Source organism: Trachemys scripta, chromosome 9, assembly GCF_013100865.1.
Source record: "Trachemys scripta elegans isolate TJP31775 chromosome 9, CAS_Tse_1.0, whole genome shotgun sequence".
NCBI classification, from domain to species: domain Eukaryota; kingdom Metazoa; phylum Chordata; order Testudines; family Emydidae; genus Trachemys; species Trachemys scripta.
In genome coordinates this window covers 72,200,165-72,218,286 of record NC_048306.1, presented here as the reverse complement: position 1 = coordinate 72,218,286, position 18,122 = coordinate 72,200,165, and the positions used below count along the sequence as shown (strand labels likewise).

The 18,122-nt window shown below is 42.7% G+C and overlaps 1 protein-coding gene across 2 annotated transcripts in view; it reads left to right on the top strand.

The window, feature by feature from the left end:
- Positions 1–18,122, top strand: part of GK5 (glycerol kinase 5) — a 96,657-nt gene that overhangs the window by 76,545 nt on the left and 1,990 nt on the right. For both annotated transcript variants that reach the window (XM_034781078.1, XM_034781079.1), the window contains 3 exons: positions 7,953–8,056; positions 14,970–15,029; positions 17,210–17,343. In XM_034781078.1, the coding sequence (XP_034636969.1) occupies positions 7,953–8,056; positions 14,970–15,029; positions 17,210–17,343 (298 nt within the window). The remainder of the gene's footprint in view (positions 1–7,952; positions 8,057–14,969; positions 15,030–17,209; positions 17,344–18,122) is intronic.

Below are 18,122 nucleotides of genomic sequence, written 5' to 3'. Positions count from 1 at the left end.
TATCTTCTATTGAACCAACTTCTGTCGGTGGAAAGGACAAACTTTCAAGCTTCACAGAGCTTTTCATCAGGTCTGGGGAAGGTAACCAGAGTGTTCAAGCTAAATTCAAGGTGGGACAGATTGTTACACAAAAGGGGTCGCACATGTTGTAGGAGACCACTTAATTTTAAGTGGGCAATTAACACTGCTGCAGTCCTGGGGCCAAGGAGGGGGGTCCTGCTTTGAGCAGGGGGTTGGACTAGATGACCTCTTGAGGTCCCTTCCAACTCTGATATTCTATGATTCTATGAGTAGGCTGCAGGGTGTAAAAGCAGTGTCTCAGTTAAATCCATGGTTTTTAGTGTCGAGCAGAATTATGGATTTAAGTTCAGGCTCATCTTTTGAAGATGTTATCATTTTGAGGATGAGGACTGATAGGTCAGATACAGAATGATCACTTTGTGTAAAATGTTCGTCCACTGAGTATCTGTGTATGAGTTCATTTGAGAGTAGTGATCATGTGGGTGAAAACAGACAGTTGTTGGGGCATTTGATGTACAAGATGGGGTACATCACATGTTGTGATAGGCATGTGTAGGACTGTGGATCTTGAAAGGTATGTTGTGAAGGGTATTGATCACTGTAGCAGTGGAAATAAGTCTGTATGTTTTGCATCTGTTGTTCTGGCAGGACCTGGTGCCACTTTGTATTGGTGTGTCCTGGTCAATGGGGAGCTTGTTTCTGATGATGAGCTTGGCGAGGCTGGGGGGTTGTTTGAAGGCCAGAAGAGGGAGTTTAGGAAAGATTTCTTTTGAGATGTGGTCCCTTTCGAGTATGGGTTGTAATTGTTTTATGATATCCTATATGGGTTCCAATATGGAGTGGCAGGTGACAAGTAGTGGTTTGCAGTAGGTGGGATTTTTTTTCTTTATTGAAGCAGTATCTCTCTGGGTATTTGGGTGGCCCATTCCATGATGCAATCTGCTTCTCTGGTGGAATGTTCTTTTTTGGTAAGGTGTGTATCTTGGGCTTTATCCTTGGAGCATATTCTGTGGTATCTGAGTGTGTGGCTATAGATAACTGATTTCTTGATATGTCTGGGGTGCTTATTGGATCTGTGAAGGTACGTGTGGTGATCCGTAGGTTTCTTCTATATACAGTAACTCTTCACTTAATGTTGTAGTTATGTTCCTGAAAAATGCGTCTTTAAGTGAAACGATGTTAAGCGAATCCAATTTCCCCATAAGAATTAATGTAAATGGGGGGGGTTAGGTTCCAGGGCAGCTTCCCCTACTCTTCAAGCACCAGAGGCGGGGGGTTCAACCTTCAGCCCGCCCACTCCACTCCTTCCCCCAAACCTCCACCCTTGACCTGCCTCTTCCCCCCCATCTCCTCCCCTTTACTTCGCTCACTGCATCCTGGCTCCTCCCCACTCCCTCCCCTCCCTTCTGAACACCGCAAGCCAGCTGATTGCCGAGTAGGGGAGGGAGGGGGGAGGCGCGCAGAGTCCTTGCTCCTCCCCACTCCCTTCTGCCCGGGGCAATCAGCTGGCTTGCCGCGTTCGGGAGGCAGGGGAGGGAGGGGGAGCCTGCACACCAAGTCCTCACTTCTCCCCCTCCCTCCTGCCTCCAAAACGCCGCAAGCCAGCTGATTGCCGCCGGCAGGAGGCAAGGAAGGGAGTGTAGGTGCGCCGAGTCCTCGCTCCTCCCGCCTCCCTTCTGCTCGGGGCAATCAGCTGGCTTGCCGCGTTCGGGAGGCAGGGGAGAGGGGGGAACAGCGAGGACTCGCCGTGCAGGCTCCCCCTCCCTCCCCTGCCTCCCGAAAGCGGCAAGCCAGCTGATTGCACCGGGCAGGAGGGAGGGGGGAGGAGCGAGGACTCAGCTCGCCTCCCCCCCCCTCTCTCCCCTGCCTCCCGAATGCCGCAAGCCGGCTGATTGCATGAGGGAGGGGGAGCCTGCGCACCGAGTCCTTGCTCCCCCACCTCCCTCCTGCCCGGGGCAGTCAGCTGGCTTGCTGCGTTGGGGAAGGAGAGGGAGCCTGCACGCCGAGTCCTCGCCCCTCCCTCCTGCCTCCAAAATGCCGCAAGTCAGCTGATTGCCACCGGTAAGAGGCAGGAGGGGGAGGGGGAAGGTGCTGATCCTCAGAGTCTGCCAGCAGGCGGGAGGCACTGCGGGGGAGGGGGCCGTAGGGAGGCTGCTAGCTGTGGAGAAGGCAGGCAGCCAAACAGCGTAAGAGTGGAGCATTGCACAACTTTAAATGAGTATGCTCCCTAATTGATCAGCAACGTAACAACGAAACAACGTTAAGCGTGACGACTTTAAGTGAGGAGTTACTGTAGTTGTCGGTAACATTCTGTTGTTGTGGCTGATCATGGTATCCAGGAAGTTGATGTTGGTGTTGGGAGTGTTCTAGAGAGAATTTGATGGATACGTGATGGTTGTTGAAGTTAGGGTATTGCTAGGCTGGAAGGTGCTAATGGCTGCCATCAACTGGTTCTTTGATCTTTGGACAGTTCAATAGAGGCATTTGAAGCTGCCAGGTCTGCAAACTGGATGCAAGGAGCTCTGTGTGTCTCCCATTTTTCCCTTGCAGTTTTCCAGTTTTCATCACAACCAGTAGGGTTCCGACCATTGATGCTTAGAACATTCTCTGACATTTTGGGATAGATTGGATGTGGCATTCAAAAGTTGTCATGTTGCATCCAAAGAGAAATGTCATCAAGTTGAGCATAGAACCTCGCTTCGCTCTGCCAAAAACTACCTCTTTTCCCCTTTTCCCCCAACTATCTAGTATAAGTTTTGGTTGTTAGTTTGTTACATGGTATCTTGTGAAGATTTTGCCACTTTTCTACATTAGATCCAAAAGTACAGTACTTAGTTTTGACAGGTATATGCCAGTCTGCCACACACTATTATTCCCACAGTCTATTTTTTAAAAAGCATCCCCATCTCTAAAGCACTAATGGGAAAAGGCAAAGAAAGGGGCTCTTTGTTTCCACCAGAGAGTCCACAAAATCTTGATTTATTTTGAGAAGTAGGCTGCTTAGTTAATCTAAGCTGCCTTCATTTGGTGGTTTATTTGAGTTCCTTCCATTATGGGTAAAATAGTATGGATTCTGGCTAAGTTTTTGTATTTGCAGACAGGAATCTTGAGGCGGACACAAACTGAATCTTTTATGAATTTTTAGGCCTGTAATGCTCAAGTACTAGAGATGCTGGGAGTGCTTGATTCCACAACATGCAACTTTTCTTCCTTGCTGGTGAAGACCAGCAGGGAGATACTAGTCTGTTGCGGGTAAAGATTGTCAGTGCCTACATTAGAGACATCATGGTACCAGCTTTTCTTAAGGAAGCAGTTATAATGTAGGTTTTGATCAGAAGAGCCACAGTTGGCACTGACAATCGGCTATCATCACATTTTCAATTCTTTGTCAAGGTTGTAGAGAAGGCTGGGATGAGATGGTTCTCAGAGGATCTAAATACCTTAAGTCTCCTAGACCCTGGATGATCTAGGTACAGGCTTTGGGTATGGGATAGAAATGTCACTGGCAGCGTTGTTAGATTTCTTTTTATCAATGGGTAAAGATCTGGTGTGTGTTGATAGTGTTGGATATGGTGGGTGTATTCAGTACTGTTGATTGTGGAATGTTGATAGCTCGACTGCAGCAGAAGTGGATGCTGCTGCTCTTGGCTGTCTCCATTCTGTCCTGGCTGAATAGTTGCAGAGGATATTGTGGGGCAACTGATTCTCCTCCTTAAGGATCCTGTCATGTCGAGTTCCACATGATTTCAACTTGTCTTCCCAATCTGTTCAATGTGGGTAGGGGCATGTTAGAAAGGTTAGTGTGGAATTATGGGGCAGTCATGTTTTCAGTACTCTGACACCCCACTTTATATCTTGGTCCTTTCTGACCCAGTCAATGCAATTGTTCACCTAGCCCAATATTGTTGGGCCATAAATTAGATCTAGTTGGCTGAAATTCAGCCCAAATAAGATTGGGTTGACACTAATAAGTATGGGGAAGAGCTACAAGATGAGACAAGAAGATATCACTTCCTCCTTTAGTAATGCAGGTGGGCATGCCATTTGTGACTTGGGTTCACAATCGACTGGTACTGATTGGATCCTCAGTTGCTATTGGATTATCATATCATTGGTGCCCCAGAATACTTCTTCCATTTGCATTTGGTTTGCAAGATTGAAGCTGTTTCTTTTGAATGCAGACCTTATTACCGTGATTCATGCCTTTGTCACACCAAGACGGTTTAGTTAAGTGTGTTCTATGTGGAGCTTCACCTCAAATCAGCCTGGAAACATAGGTGTTGAAGCATATAGCCTCTGAAGGTGGATTTATGGGAGCACATGACACTAGAATTCTATAATCTGCACTAGTTTCCTGTTGGAGTGGAGTTTAACTTGCTGTTTGTGACCTATAAAGCCCTCAATGGCTTAGGACGGTCTACCTGGGAGACTAACTCCCTCCCCATTCCTACTGCTGCATTTTAGTCAGTAGAGACACTTGAATTGGATTCCTCTCAATTTAACACAGGTTGCTGGTACTAGAGTGTTCTCTATGAGGGTCCCTGCCTATAAAACCTGTTTCTCCCTTGGTCTGGAATTGCGTGGCTCTGCTGAGATTCAGAGCATGTTATGTAGCACACCTATATTATTCAGGCTTTTGAAGAGAGAAAGACTTGATGGAGGTTGAGATTTGTATGGAGATTTTTGTGGGAGTTGTGTTGGAGGCTGTTGGTAGCGTCAGTTTAGTTTAGATGTCTTTTGATACTTGTGTAAATCAAAAGAAATTGTGAGTTGTTATTTAAGATGCCAAAAAGGGTAGTACAGGATGGCCTGCATGCAGATACAACTAATGTGATAAGAGGTGATGTCCTGCTTTGGGCAAGTCTACATTAAAATGCTCCATCCAGCTGCACCGCTTTAATGAAGTCGCTGTACGCCAATGGGAGAGAGCTCTCCTGTCGGCATAGTTAATCCATCTCCTGAGAGGCAGTAGCTATGTCAGAAGGAGAAGCTCTACATGGGGGGTGAGGTCGGTATAATTATGTCACTTAGGGGTGTGGATTCCCCACCCCCACCCCAGCGACATAGTTATACCGATTATAGGTCTGTAAAGTAGACCAAACCTTTATATTTACCCACTTGCAAAGCTTAAAGGGATACTGTCAGATAGTTTAAGGCCTAAATGTTACATGCCTTAAAAAATTCACTACTACTGTTTTTTTGCGGAACCTTGTCTTCCTATTCTTTGCAAGTAATACCATATAAATATCTAAAATAATTTAGATAGGAGCTTTCTTACAAATTTCTTAAATCAACTTGTGTGAAAACTCTTTTCTTCTCACAGAATTTTTTGCAATTTCCCATTTCCCCCACAAAATTACCCCTGCCCAAGACTCTCTCATCTTGAGAGGACTAGAAATGGGAACTCCATTCCATTGACTAAAGGATCTCTTAGGATCCAGAACTCCCAGCACCAGAAGGGCTTCAGATATCAAAGTCATGATATTTTTCACTGTAGAAATGCTAGTTTAGGCAATTTTTAGAGACTTTTTTATGGCTCCTTACAAGCCTTGTACAGTTGGACTTGTGACTTTACAGAAAGAAATGGATTATTTTAACAACTCTTAAATGTTTCTAAAATAGCTATTCTGTAATGTGACATACAGAATACATGATGATACAGGTTGATCATCACTTAATCAGGATGACTGAGAAACTTACTCAGGCATTGATATTTTTGAGTAACACAGCCATCACAACAAGAAGAACAGGAGTACTTGTGGCACCTTAGAGACTAACAAATTTATTAGAGCATAAGCTTTCGTGGACTACAGCCCACTTCTTCGGATGCATATAGAATGGAACATATATTGAGGAGATATATATACACACATACAGAGAGCATAAACAGGTGGGAGTTGTCTTACCAACTCTGAGAGGCCAATTAAGTAAGAGGAAAAAAAACTTTTGAAGTGATAACGTTCTCCTAAACAACTTTTTATGCCACATCATACAATCATTAATTCTTTATATCTTATAGCTATAGTGTGTGTGTGTGTGTGTGTGTGTGTGTGTGTGTGTGAGAGAGAGAGAGAGAGAGAGAAATACTGAATAGATTTATGGAGCTTAACCATGACATCTCTACCCTGCTGTACAGGTTAGCTCCAACTGTCTTCCAGTAATCTAAATTTGATTGCATGGTTAGGTTTCGTAGACATCAGGATAGCAGGGGTTGGACATGTTATGGAGGCAATTTGTTCATTTCCTAGATAGAGTCAAATGTTTCTCTGAGAGTTCCTGTTATGAGAATGAGGAGAAGGCTTCTCCCCTCTGAACTTGGATGACATTGCTGTGATGTGGCGCGTTTCTCATCATGGGGCAGAAGTATTCCTGCTGTACAAATTTAAAATGCATATTTCCTTGATTTGTCACTCACTCATCTTACCTTTGTTCTATAGTTTGTGTAAGTCATACATCTATATTATATGTGATATGTTATAAAAATGAAATAAAGCTTTTAAACAAAGTGAATAAAACTCTGGTCCTCTAGACATTCACCTTTAAGATATATCATGAGTCCTTTCCTTTCTAGTTAGTTGCTTATACACCTGTACCCTGATATAACGCTGTCCTCGGGAGCCAAAAAATCTTACCGCGTTATATCAAACTTGCTTTGATCCGCCGGAGTGCACAGTCCCGCCCCCCCGGAGTGCTGCTTTACCACGTTATATCCGAATTTGTGTTATATTGGGTCGCGTTATATCGGGGTAGAGGTGTATTTGACAATCCACAAGCTTGTCAACAAGGAAACTTTTATTATTAGTATGGTTGGGTTAAACATCCACAAGTTGGAAAAGATGATTGTACACTGGAGAACTGAATATATTCTTTACTGACTTTAAACGTAACTAATTTCTGAATTGAGTCTCAGTGTGCTACATACTAGCCTTCATCTGGGCAAGTGGGCTGTCACTTCATTTACATCCTACAAAGTACTGAGCATCAACAACTCTTATAAAAGTCTATGGGAATATTTGGGAGTTCAGCACCTGTCAGGATTGGGCTTTAGTGCATTCCCAGTTTCCCCCACGTATGCCTACTCTTATATTTTTACTTTAAAGTAATTTATACTTCCTTAATTTTTTTGGTGGTGTTTTCCATTTTTTTGCAGTCACAATATGATTAAAATTAGGGCTACTTCAGAATTCTGTATAGCCGATATTTAGGGAACTAAATAAAAATCCTGGAAAGTTTTTTAAAATGTCGTGTGTTATTTTAAATTGAAAAAACATTTAACACTGTCTTAATGCATGTATGGGGAAGGAGAGTGACATTGTGTCACTCAAATCCACCAAAACAGTGGAGCAGAGATGGATGCAAAAACCAATCTGCCAGTCATCCTACGAAAGGAGATGACTTTTTTATGAAACAGCCAGAATTAGTGTGTCTGTTGCATCATTATGCCATTCAAAACATTAGTGCAATTACGTTATATAATTTAAATTGACTAGCCTCTTCAAGGCTACTGTATTATATTAATTTTTCTGTACAAAAAGTCTGGGGAAAGTCAGTAAATTCTTTGCCGCCCTCTAACCCTCCCCCCCAACTTTAATAATACTGTACTCTATCTTAGACACTTGTACTTTAGTTGATGTGTACTCTATGTATATTTTTATAGGTAGTACCAATGAGTGATATTTAGTGTATCAAATTCTGGGGGGGGGGGGGGGGGAACAAATGCAATAATTGGCAACTGATTTGAAAACTGATTTTTCTGAAATATAGACAAAATAACACTATCCAATGCTTACATATTGTCTTAATTTTCTTCTTCTCATTATGCTTCCTGTAATTGTCATGTGTAAGTTATTTTTTCTTACTACTTGTATCTTTTCTCAAAATGCTACAGATATAACTTAGTAATTAATTTTATTGTCAAACCTTTATTTTAGGTTCCTGTGAATGACCCTTATGCATGTGCCTCCTTTATGGGGCTGAAACTTTCCACTACCAGAAACCATCTTGTACGAGCTATATTGGAATCTGTCGCTTTTAGGTATTGAGTGCAGTCTTTCTTAATTCATTATCTTTAGGATTTCTATTTTTTTCTCATCTAATTATTCTGTATTTTGGTCACTCAGTGTGTGAAGTCAGATAATCACTTGTTACATGAATGCATGGACTTAGCAATTTATAAAATGTTAAGTGTGGTAATTTATATTAATTGACACTGACAGGAAGTTTTGTATATTTATCAAGGGTCACAGTTTTTGTTAATAACTGACCCAGCATAACAGGTTAAAATGGACTTGGCCCCTCTGCATGTCCAAAATCTGTCTTCTACCTGAAGTTTGCCCTTGTGTTTCCTCACTACCTTTATGTGGAAAGTAAGCCTCTTTTCACTCTCAACCTATTTTAAGTAGGCATGAAGCTGGAGGCTCCTGGGATAATTCTTAGGTCCTCCATGTTTATATAACATAGTGATAGGCATTTTAAAAATACATAAGAGAGACAGAAGGTACGTTAGCTGCTGAATTGGGGTATGTGTCTTTTGCATACATGGAAAGCTGAAAATCTCATCCAAAGAGCTGGCAAAAAAAAGCTTCAAATATATCTTTTCCTTTCAGATGTATGTTTTTCCCTATAACTATTAGGGTAAGTTAAACTACTTCTTTAAGTGATGGTCCTTATGCATGTATATTCCACACATTGGTACTCATGGGCGCTGTGTGCCCAAGTCCAGAATTTCTTCAAAGCAGTGTCCATTGACCTGCAGAGGCACAGTAACTCTACTTGTGCTCCCGATCATGGGTATAAGAGGAAATGTGGGTTAATGCCTCCCAGTTCCTACTCATCACTACATGGCCTGAGTTGGAATCATGTCCTCCTTCACTATTGCAGAATCTGTAAAATTTAATTGTAAATAGTTTATATCTTAGCTTAGGAATTCTAGTTAGTGTATAGTTTAGTATAGAATAGAATATCCCCACCCCCACTCCCTGATCCCAAGACTATGCCCAGGGTCCCAGGATTCAAGAACTGAGTCTCCTGCCCTCACTCTTCCTCCATCAGCAATGAGCATCACTGGTGCCTCTACTGTCTGGATGAGGCACATATCTCTGTGAAGTTCATTATCTGTAAATCCTTCCCACCTAGAACTAGAGAGGCCCAAGAGCTCCAATTGAAAAAGTTCCTGATGGAAGAGGCTCCATCTGACTCAAGCCCGGGAGACCCTCTGTACTAGCTGACTAGCTGTGCTCCTCCAAGCACAAGCCTTGGCAGAAGGACTGATCCCCCGCAGCAGACTGTCCAGAAGAAACTTGTTTCCTTCCCAAGCCAGTCCAGGTTGGGTGAGATGTCGCATATGGAACCCACCAGCTCCACTGAAGACTCCCAGGCTGGAGGATAAGGCACAGAAAAACAAGGATCTGCCGGTAACTGCTCTACCAGGGGGCAAAGATAAACACTCTCCAGTCCCATCTCTGGGAGCAAGTCCGAATTCATCATTGTCAATACAAAGACCATCAGGCCACATCAGACAAACCAGAACCATTGGGTGTCTGTTGAAACTCCTCAGATTTTGGGCTCTAGGGAGACCTTTGTAACACCAGAGGATATCTTCCTTCCCTATATGCAGTCTCCACTTCTTTTGGCCCTGCCCTCCTAAGAGATGTCTTTACCCCAGACAAGGAACCGTTACCATTATCTCAGGAGAGATCTCATCTCCATCCATCGGGCAGGAGCACCTTGGTACCGACCAATGGAACCATCCTCTGAATCGGAGGAGATAGCTGCACCAGTATCTCTGCAAAGGCACAGGAGCCCTGACAGACAAGGTATTATTACCCCTCTGGTTATGACCTCCCCAGGGACATCTGGCATTGATTCCCGTGGGAGCCACCATTAAAGTTTTCCCAGCGGTAGCGGTCCAGATGAGATGTCAGGGATATACAGTATTTCCATACCTGGACGACTGGCTCTTGGTAGGCTGATCTCACCAAGAAATCATATCAGCAACAGAGTTTCTTCAGAGCCTCCTTGCCACCTTAGATGTTTGTCACCCGTGAGGACAATACATTTTATAGGAGCATGTCCAGACTCAGTCTCAGCGAGAGCTTTCCTCCCTCCAGACATATTTTATGCGATGAGCAACCTGATCTCTCTCATCACCTGCAAATCTCGAACTACAGTGCATTAGTGTCTCTCCCTGTTAGGCCACATAGCCACATGCATTTACATGACACTTTTCACCAGACGCTACTTGCGGTGTCTATAAGCTTGGCTCCACTTAATTTACTGACCAAACAGGGATCACATCAACTCCAAAGTCACCGTTTCCTCTGGAGTTCTCACCTTCCTTGCTTGGTGATCCAACCCGAACAAAGTCATGATAGGGACTCCCTTCAGCTCTTCCATACCAAGGGCCACCATCATGACAGATGCCTCCCTCAGGTAGGGGCACACACTTGGACTGCCACAATGATCAGGATGCCATGAGAGTCTAGGCTACATATAAGCTTACTGGCGCTCAGAGTGGTCTGACTGGTATCCAAGGCCTTCTACAAACTCACTCCACATACAAATAATGGCAGACAACATCACCACAGTGGTCTATATAAACAGGGAGGAATGAAATCTCATCCCCTCTGCCTGGAAGCGATCAGACTTTGGAACTATATTAGAGGTCATCACTGTACAGGTCACGTACCTCCTGGCTGTTCAGAGCTCCCTGGCAGACAGATTAAGCAGAAGCTTCTTTGCAGACCACAAATTGGAGATGCATGACACAGTCCTAACCACCATATTCATGCGATAGGGACTCTGCTAGGGGACATTTTTGCATCCCAGACAAAGAGAGAGCTTCCCATGTATTGCTCCAGAGGAGCCAGAGGTCAAGACACTCAAGGCAATGCTCTCCAGGACAGACAACCTCAGATACAGATTTCCTCCCATCCCTCTATGACTGCAAGTTATATGAAAGATCTGGCACGACAGAGCCGCCATACTCCTCCTAGTACCATACCGTCCCAAACAATTCTGGTTCACAGAGCTCCTAACAATGTCCACATGTCCCCTTATCAGGATCCGTGTATTTCAAGGTCTCCTAGTTCAGTACGGGGAAAAAAATCAAGCACCTCAACCTGAGCTAACTCCACTTCACAGCCTGGTGTTTGGATGGATGTTAGAGATAGAACACTCAGACTCTGCCCCTATTCAGGAAATCCTGACCCAAGCTAGAGGGATTCTACTAGACTCTGCTACCTAGCTAAATGGCAGAGATTTTTGGCCTGGATGCATTGCCACCAGCATTTACTTGATACTGTGGACATTCCAGTTATCCTAGACTAGCTCCTCTTCTTAAAGACCGCAGGCTTAGCCCTCAGTTCATTAAGAGTACACCTAACAGCAGTTAGTGCCGTCTCCTGCTGGTGGAAGGATGTTCTATCTTCATACCCCTGATCACAGTTTGATTTATGGACTTGATCAGGACCTTCCCCCTGGGCATTAAACCTACACCTCAATGGGATCTTAACTTTGTCCTTTAAACACTCTCAGGCCCACCCTTCAAACCACTGGCAACATGTGCCATGACCCACCAGCCCATTAAGGTGACATTCTTTAGTAGCCATTACTTTGGTGAAAGGGTCAATGAGCTGGGAACCATGATGTCAGACCCTGCTTATACAGAATTTCACAAGATTTCCCTTAGATTACACCCTAATTTCCTCGCCAAGATTTTGTCTGAGTTCCATGTCAATCAGTACACTTATCTGTATTCTTCCCAAAACCCCATGCTTGTTCCAAGGAAAAGAGATTTCACTCTCTTGATGTCTGGCACACACTGGCATTCTACCTGCAGAGAACCAAACCCATTAGAAAATCTCCAAGACTCTTCATTGCTTTGTCAATTATCATCATTGGCGATCCCACGATTCAAGGATGATCTCTACTACAGATTTACATATGGGTCCTGAGATGACTCAGGAGTCCAATCTTGGTGCCACAGATCTGCCCGCAGTAGGTACAGACATTTTCTAATGGGTCATCTGCCTGCTAGTAGAAAGTTTTTATTTGTTTGTTTTTCCTTCCTTCTCTCTCTTTTCAGCTTCAAGGGCAAGATGCTTCTCCTCAAAGTGGGCCACTGCCTGATGGAGGATGTGGCACCATTGAGATCATTTAGTGGCTTGCTCTTCCCAGCTTGTAATATCCACATCAGTTTTCTTGAGATACGCTTTCTGTGTGTCTTTGTAGTGTTTCTTCTGACCACCACATGATCTCTGACCATGTGTGACTTGAGAGTAGAAGATTTGTTTCGGGAAGCGAGAGTCTGGTATCCGCACACAATGTCCAGCCCAGCAGAGTTGGTACACGAGGATTGCTTCAGTGCTGATGACATTGGCTTCAGTGAGGATGCTGGTGTTAGTGCTGTGATCTTGCCACTTGATGCGAAGGATCTTCTGGAGGCATCATTGGTGGTCCTCTCCAGACTCTTGAGGTGCTGTCAATAGGTCACCTAAGTTTCGAATCCATAAAGGAGTAACCATCTTGTAGTAACAGTTATCTTTGGGCAAGTCTTCACTATGGGGGGGGTCGATTTAAGATACACAAATTCAGCTACGCGAATAGCGTAGCTGAATTCGACGTATCAGAGCCGACTTACCCCGCTGTGAGGACGGCGGCAAAATCGACCTCCGCGGCTCCTCGTCGACGGCGCTTACTCCCACCTCCACTGGTGGAGTAAGAGCGTCGATTCGGGGATCGATTGTCGCGTCCCGACGAGACGCGATAATTCGATCCCAGAGAGATCGATTTCTACCCGCCGATTCAGGCGGGTAGTGTAGACCTAGCCTTATAGACCTGGATCTTGGTTTCTTGGTAGGTCACGGTCCATGAAAATGCGTCAGAACAGTTTCCCAAAGGAAGCACTTGCACGGATCCTGTGCTGGATCTCCCTGTCAATTTTTACATTTTGAGAAAGTTGGCTACAGAGGTAGCAGAAATGCTCGACTGTCTCCGAAGTCTGTTCCTTGATGGTGATTTGTGGTAGGTCAAGTGTAAGGCCTGAAGCAGGTTGATGGAGCACTTTCATCGTCTCAATATTGAGTGAGAGTCGCAGGCTTTGGTAAGCTTGTGCAAATAAATTCAGTGTCGACTGAAGGTCATCCTCAGTGTGCATGAGGATGGCACAGTCATCAGCATACTGAAGATCAGTAATGGATGCCCTGTGAACTTTAGACTTCAGATGGAGACGTCGAAGATGAAAAAGCCGCCCATCTATTCTGTATTGAATGTCAACTCCACGGGGGAGGCGGTCTTTAACGAGAACCAAAATGACTGCTAAATAGATGGAGAACAGAGTTGGGGCAATAATGCATCCTTTCCTAACCCCAGATTTGATGACAAAAGGGTCTGTCTCCAGGCCATTACAGCGAGCGGTGGCAGTCATCTGATCATGAAAAAGCCTCAGGACCTTAATAAATTTTGGAGGGCAGCCAAATCTGGCCAGCACCTTCCACAGGGCTTCATGATTGATTGAGTCCAGAGCCTTTGTCAAATCGATGAAGGACATGTACAGATCCTGATTTTGCTGGTAAGGATGCTCCACAAACTTTTTCTTCATAGCTGGTATAATGAGAAGATTCCATGAGACTTGAGAAATGCCAACATTGTTAAAATCTTTAAGAAAGGAGATAAGTCAGAGTGTGGAAATTATCGAGGCATTGCCTTGCTATCTACAGCAGGGAAGTTTCTTGCCTGTATCCTCTTATCCAATTACTTCCCCTTGCTGAGAAAATATTGCCAGAATCTCAGTGCAGTTTTAGACCATCCCGCAGGATAACCGACATGATTTTCATTGCCCACCAAATCCAGGAAAAGTCTTGGGAGCCTTGGCAGAAAGGTCACAGGGATAAGCTGTATCCTCTGAGGATTTCTAAATGGGTTTCAGGAAGCATCTTAGAGTGCTGCAGAAATAGCAGTTTCTGCCTCCTGAGCATATCACCACAAGGGCACTGCAGGATATCTACAGAGGAGCGACTTGGAATTCCATCCATACTTTCACGTCACACTATGCTCTAACTCAAGCAGCAAAGGTGGATGCAGCCATAGAACTGCAGTACTAAAAACATCTCTGCTACCAGTTTCCTCACACCCTCCTCAAGTCAGAACGCTGCTTGGTAGTCACCCAGGTGTAGAATATACCATAGGGACCATCCCTCAAAGAACAAATGGAGATTACTTACTGTAACTGGATGGTCTTTGAAAAGTGTTGTCTCTATCAGTATTTCACTACCCACCCTCCATCCCCTCTGCTTTGGATCCATTTGGATTGTTGTAAGAAGAGAAAATGGAGAGGTGTTAACCAGCACTGCCTCTTATACCCTTGGTCGGGAGCATGAGGAGAGTTACTGTATACGTGCGGGTCAGTGGACACTGCTTTGAAGAAATTCCGGACTCAGGTGCATGGTGCACATGCGTACCCAGGTGAGGAATACATGCATCTCAAAGAACTTCAAGTTACAGTAAGTAACCTCCATTTTGTAGCTTTTTCCCTTTAAAGAGCAGCTGGTGCTGGGTTTTTTTGCTGAAGCTGTGATTAATGTTTTTCTCTACTTCCAGTTCTTAAGATTGTATGTTGCATCCACCTGTTGTAACTTGTCTTAAATAAACTATAAGCACTTTGGGGCAGGAACCATATCTCCTTATACAGTGCCTAGCACAGTTGGTCCTGATCCTGATTGGGTCACCTGAATACTATCATAATGGTGTGTAACAGAAACCAGTCTCCGTTTATTTTTTAATCATTCAGTCCATGCTGGGAACTTGTCAACTGTTGCAGGCAATTTTGACAAAACGGCTGTCACATTTTGTCATATAATCTCCTTGCATACTGTATAGATATTGAACAGTTTTTAGAATATACATTATGTATAAATACAACACTAATTTCTATAAATATTTTTTTAAAGAAACAAACAGCTGTATGATACCATTGTGAAAGAGGTGCGGGTTCCACTTACAAATATTCGGTATGTTTGTATTATTTTTAATATCACAAGTCACAAATTTTATTTGGTGTTTGTGAGTTCAAGTAAAACACACATGCTCTAGAACTTTGTTATTCAGTTTGTCTTTCTGTGAACATTCCATTATTGGGAATTGGATAACAGCCCTAAGTGTAATGTTCCTGGTGACGTAACTTCAAAAGTGATATGGATTTTAAATCTGCATTGGTGAGTATGAGTTGGTGTTGAATTTTCACTCTCAGGTTTACTTTAAAAGAAGTCAGAACAAATTTTGTTCTATTAAATTTCTCTGCAATATTCAGGGGGTCCAGGTACTGACACCTGTAAGTGGGGTTGCCTGACACTTTCCATCATAAGATCCTTTTTTCAGTTTCTTATAATTTTGCCTAATTGTAACCATTTTAGCTGAAATTTTCCATGCTGGTTATCTGCCTCAGACTAAATTTTTTTTTCAAAAATTCAGCAAAAATTTGTGTCACTTCTGAGCATGAGGTTAGGGGAAAATACTTTGCTTTGGTCATGTTAAAAAATTCTTCCAATTGTTTCATTGAGAAACTGTATTACAGCGGTTCCCAAACTGGGGGTCAGGTTATGATGCTTGGGGGACACTGTTTTGGTCTATAGTGGCATCCTCCACACAGCATGACCTCACACATACCATACATATGATCCATTTTCCAGGACTCCAGAAAGCATGGAAGAAGCCATTCAGAAGAGCAAAATGGCATCTTTTATACAGCATTACTTCACAAGCACCGTGTGTGTCAGGACACCATTTTGTTTTGTCAGAATGGCTTCCTTCATGCTGTCTGGGGTTCTAGAAGGAAATAGTTCATTAAAATGGGGTTGTGCTGGCAAAAAGTTTGGGAATCCCTGCAATAGCATCTCTTTGCTTTGGAGTAGGAGTTGAAATTTGGCAAGGGGATCATTCTTGTGTCAGGGATGTGCCTTTTGCAATCTCCAGGAAAATCTGTCCAAATTTGGCCAGGTTGTGAGCCTTTGAAAACCACATTTCACACGTGCCCAGTAGAAACTTGTTAATGTTTGATAACAAATTTTCCAAAGATTCCATCTGTATTGGGTTTTCCTTTTTGAAGCAACATAAGCTAAACTGAAAAAAGGTCGCAGTTATTCCAAACAAGAGTGTCCACAAGAGTAATTGTATAGCAGTATAATTATTCTGGTATACTAATGCCTGTTAATTTCCCTGTGTAAATATGCCCTGGTGCACAGAGAGAGAGGCTAAAATTGTCAAGTGTGTGTTAATTTTGGATGCCTAACTTCTGACACCTTGGCTCTGATTTTCCTTGGCTGGAAAACCAAATGTCAGGGCTTGTCTTCGGTAGGGACTAAATCAGCACCACTGCGATCAATGCAGTGGCGTCAATTTAGCAGGTGAAGACGCAATATGTCGATGGGAGAGCGCTCTCCCATCAATTTCAGTACTCCACCTCAATGAATGGCGGAAGCTATGTTGCCAGGACATCATCTCCTATTGACATAGTGTGGTGTAGACACTGCTGTAAGTCGAGCTAAGCTACGTTGATTTAAGTTACGTAACTTATGTAACTGAGCTAGCATAACTTAGATTGATTTACTTCATTATTGTAGACAGCCTATGATAAAAAGGTATTTAGGAGAAAGTAAAGAGAGAGGATGGAGAGATTGCAGCCTACTTCTCATGCTTCCTTCAGAAGGAAACAACTGTGAATGAGTAGGCTAGAACACCAACAAAGATTCGCTAATTACAAGAAAATGTACCTCTCTAGCTCTTTGAACATAAACTGAACTTATTGAACTTTCTAAAGGATATTTTTGAGTGTTCTGTGATTCAGGTTACAGCATGTAAAAGCCATGTTCTACCATAAGTCTTAACATTTTAATCAGGATTAGAATTGTATTGTTTTAGGAGGCTGAAATCAAAGTTGTGCTAAAATCTTAAAAATACAAGTTGCTTTTTCAAATAATTTTTTTCAGACTTCAAAGGCAGTATTTTTTTCCCCAAGAGGACTTATCCTGGCCTCAAAATATGTACATGTAACTCTGCTCACACATAAAATGGAATATGTATGCACACATGTAGTAGACAATTTCTGTATGCAAACCTAGAAGTTGTTTTTGAACATTTGATGCTAAATATTTTTATTAAACTCAACCTTTTACCTTTGTTTGCTTCCACACAGCGCTGATGGAGGGATCAGTAACAATAGTTTTATCATGCAGATGACTTCTGACTTAATTAATAAGAAGATAGACAAGCCTGTAAACACAGATATGTCTTGTCTTGGAGCTGCTTTTCTAGCAGGTCTTGCTTTAGGTATGTATATTCTTTGAAAAACTTTCCATCTAAATATTTGCTGACTAGTTTTTTTTTCTCATTATAATACATACAGTTGAAGAATACAAATAGATCAGCAGAACTTGTACATGGCTTTGTCATTCTTTAATTTTCTGATAATAAATTGTCCATAAATATTCAGTTAACCATTTTCACAGTTTCACTGTCATTTTGGAAATCCAAGCTAAAATAGCGCTTTTCATTCATACATCCTGTGTGTGATGGAACAGAGGGGAGAGAGGATGGGGCAAAATATATAAAACCAGTTTAATGGGACAGTGCATCTAACACAAATTAATGCCCTGATCTTGCAAACACTTATGCATTTGGTTAATTATTGCACATGAATAATCCCAATGATGTCAGTTTAAAAAGTTAAGCTTATACAGCACATGTATGTTTTCAGGATTACAATCTGAATGTGTAAAATAAGTTTAGAAAATCCTCTTTTGTTCTTAAGATTTTGACAGTAATAAGCAAAAGGGATAGTATAAAGTAAATTAACTGTTAGAAAAAATTCAGCTCTAGTAAAGTAGAATCAATCTATTTAATTAACCAGGCTCCAATGATAACCGAAATGTGTCTATTAAGCAATGGTCTTTATTAATGGAGGTTCATAGGAATATATTTTGTTGATGGCTGTTTGTGTTATTAAATGTCTTTTAAAATGTGCCTAGTACAAAACATTACACTATTTTAAAATCATATATTAAGGTGAGACTTATTCAGCAGCTAAAACAGCGTAAGGAAACAGGCTG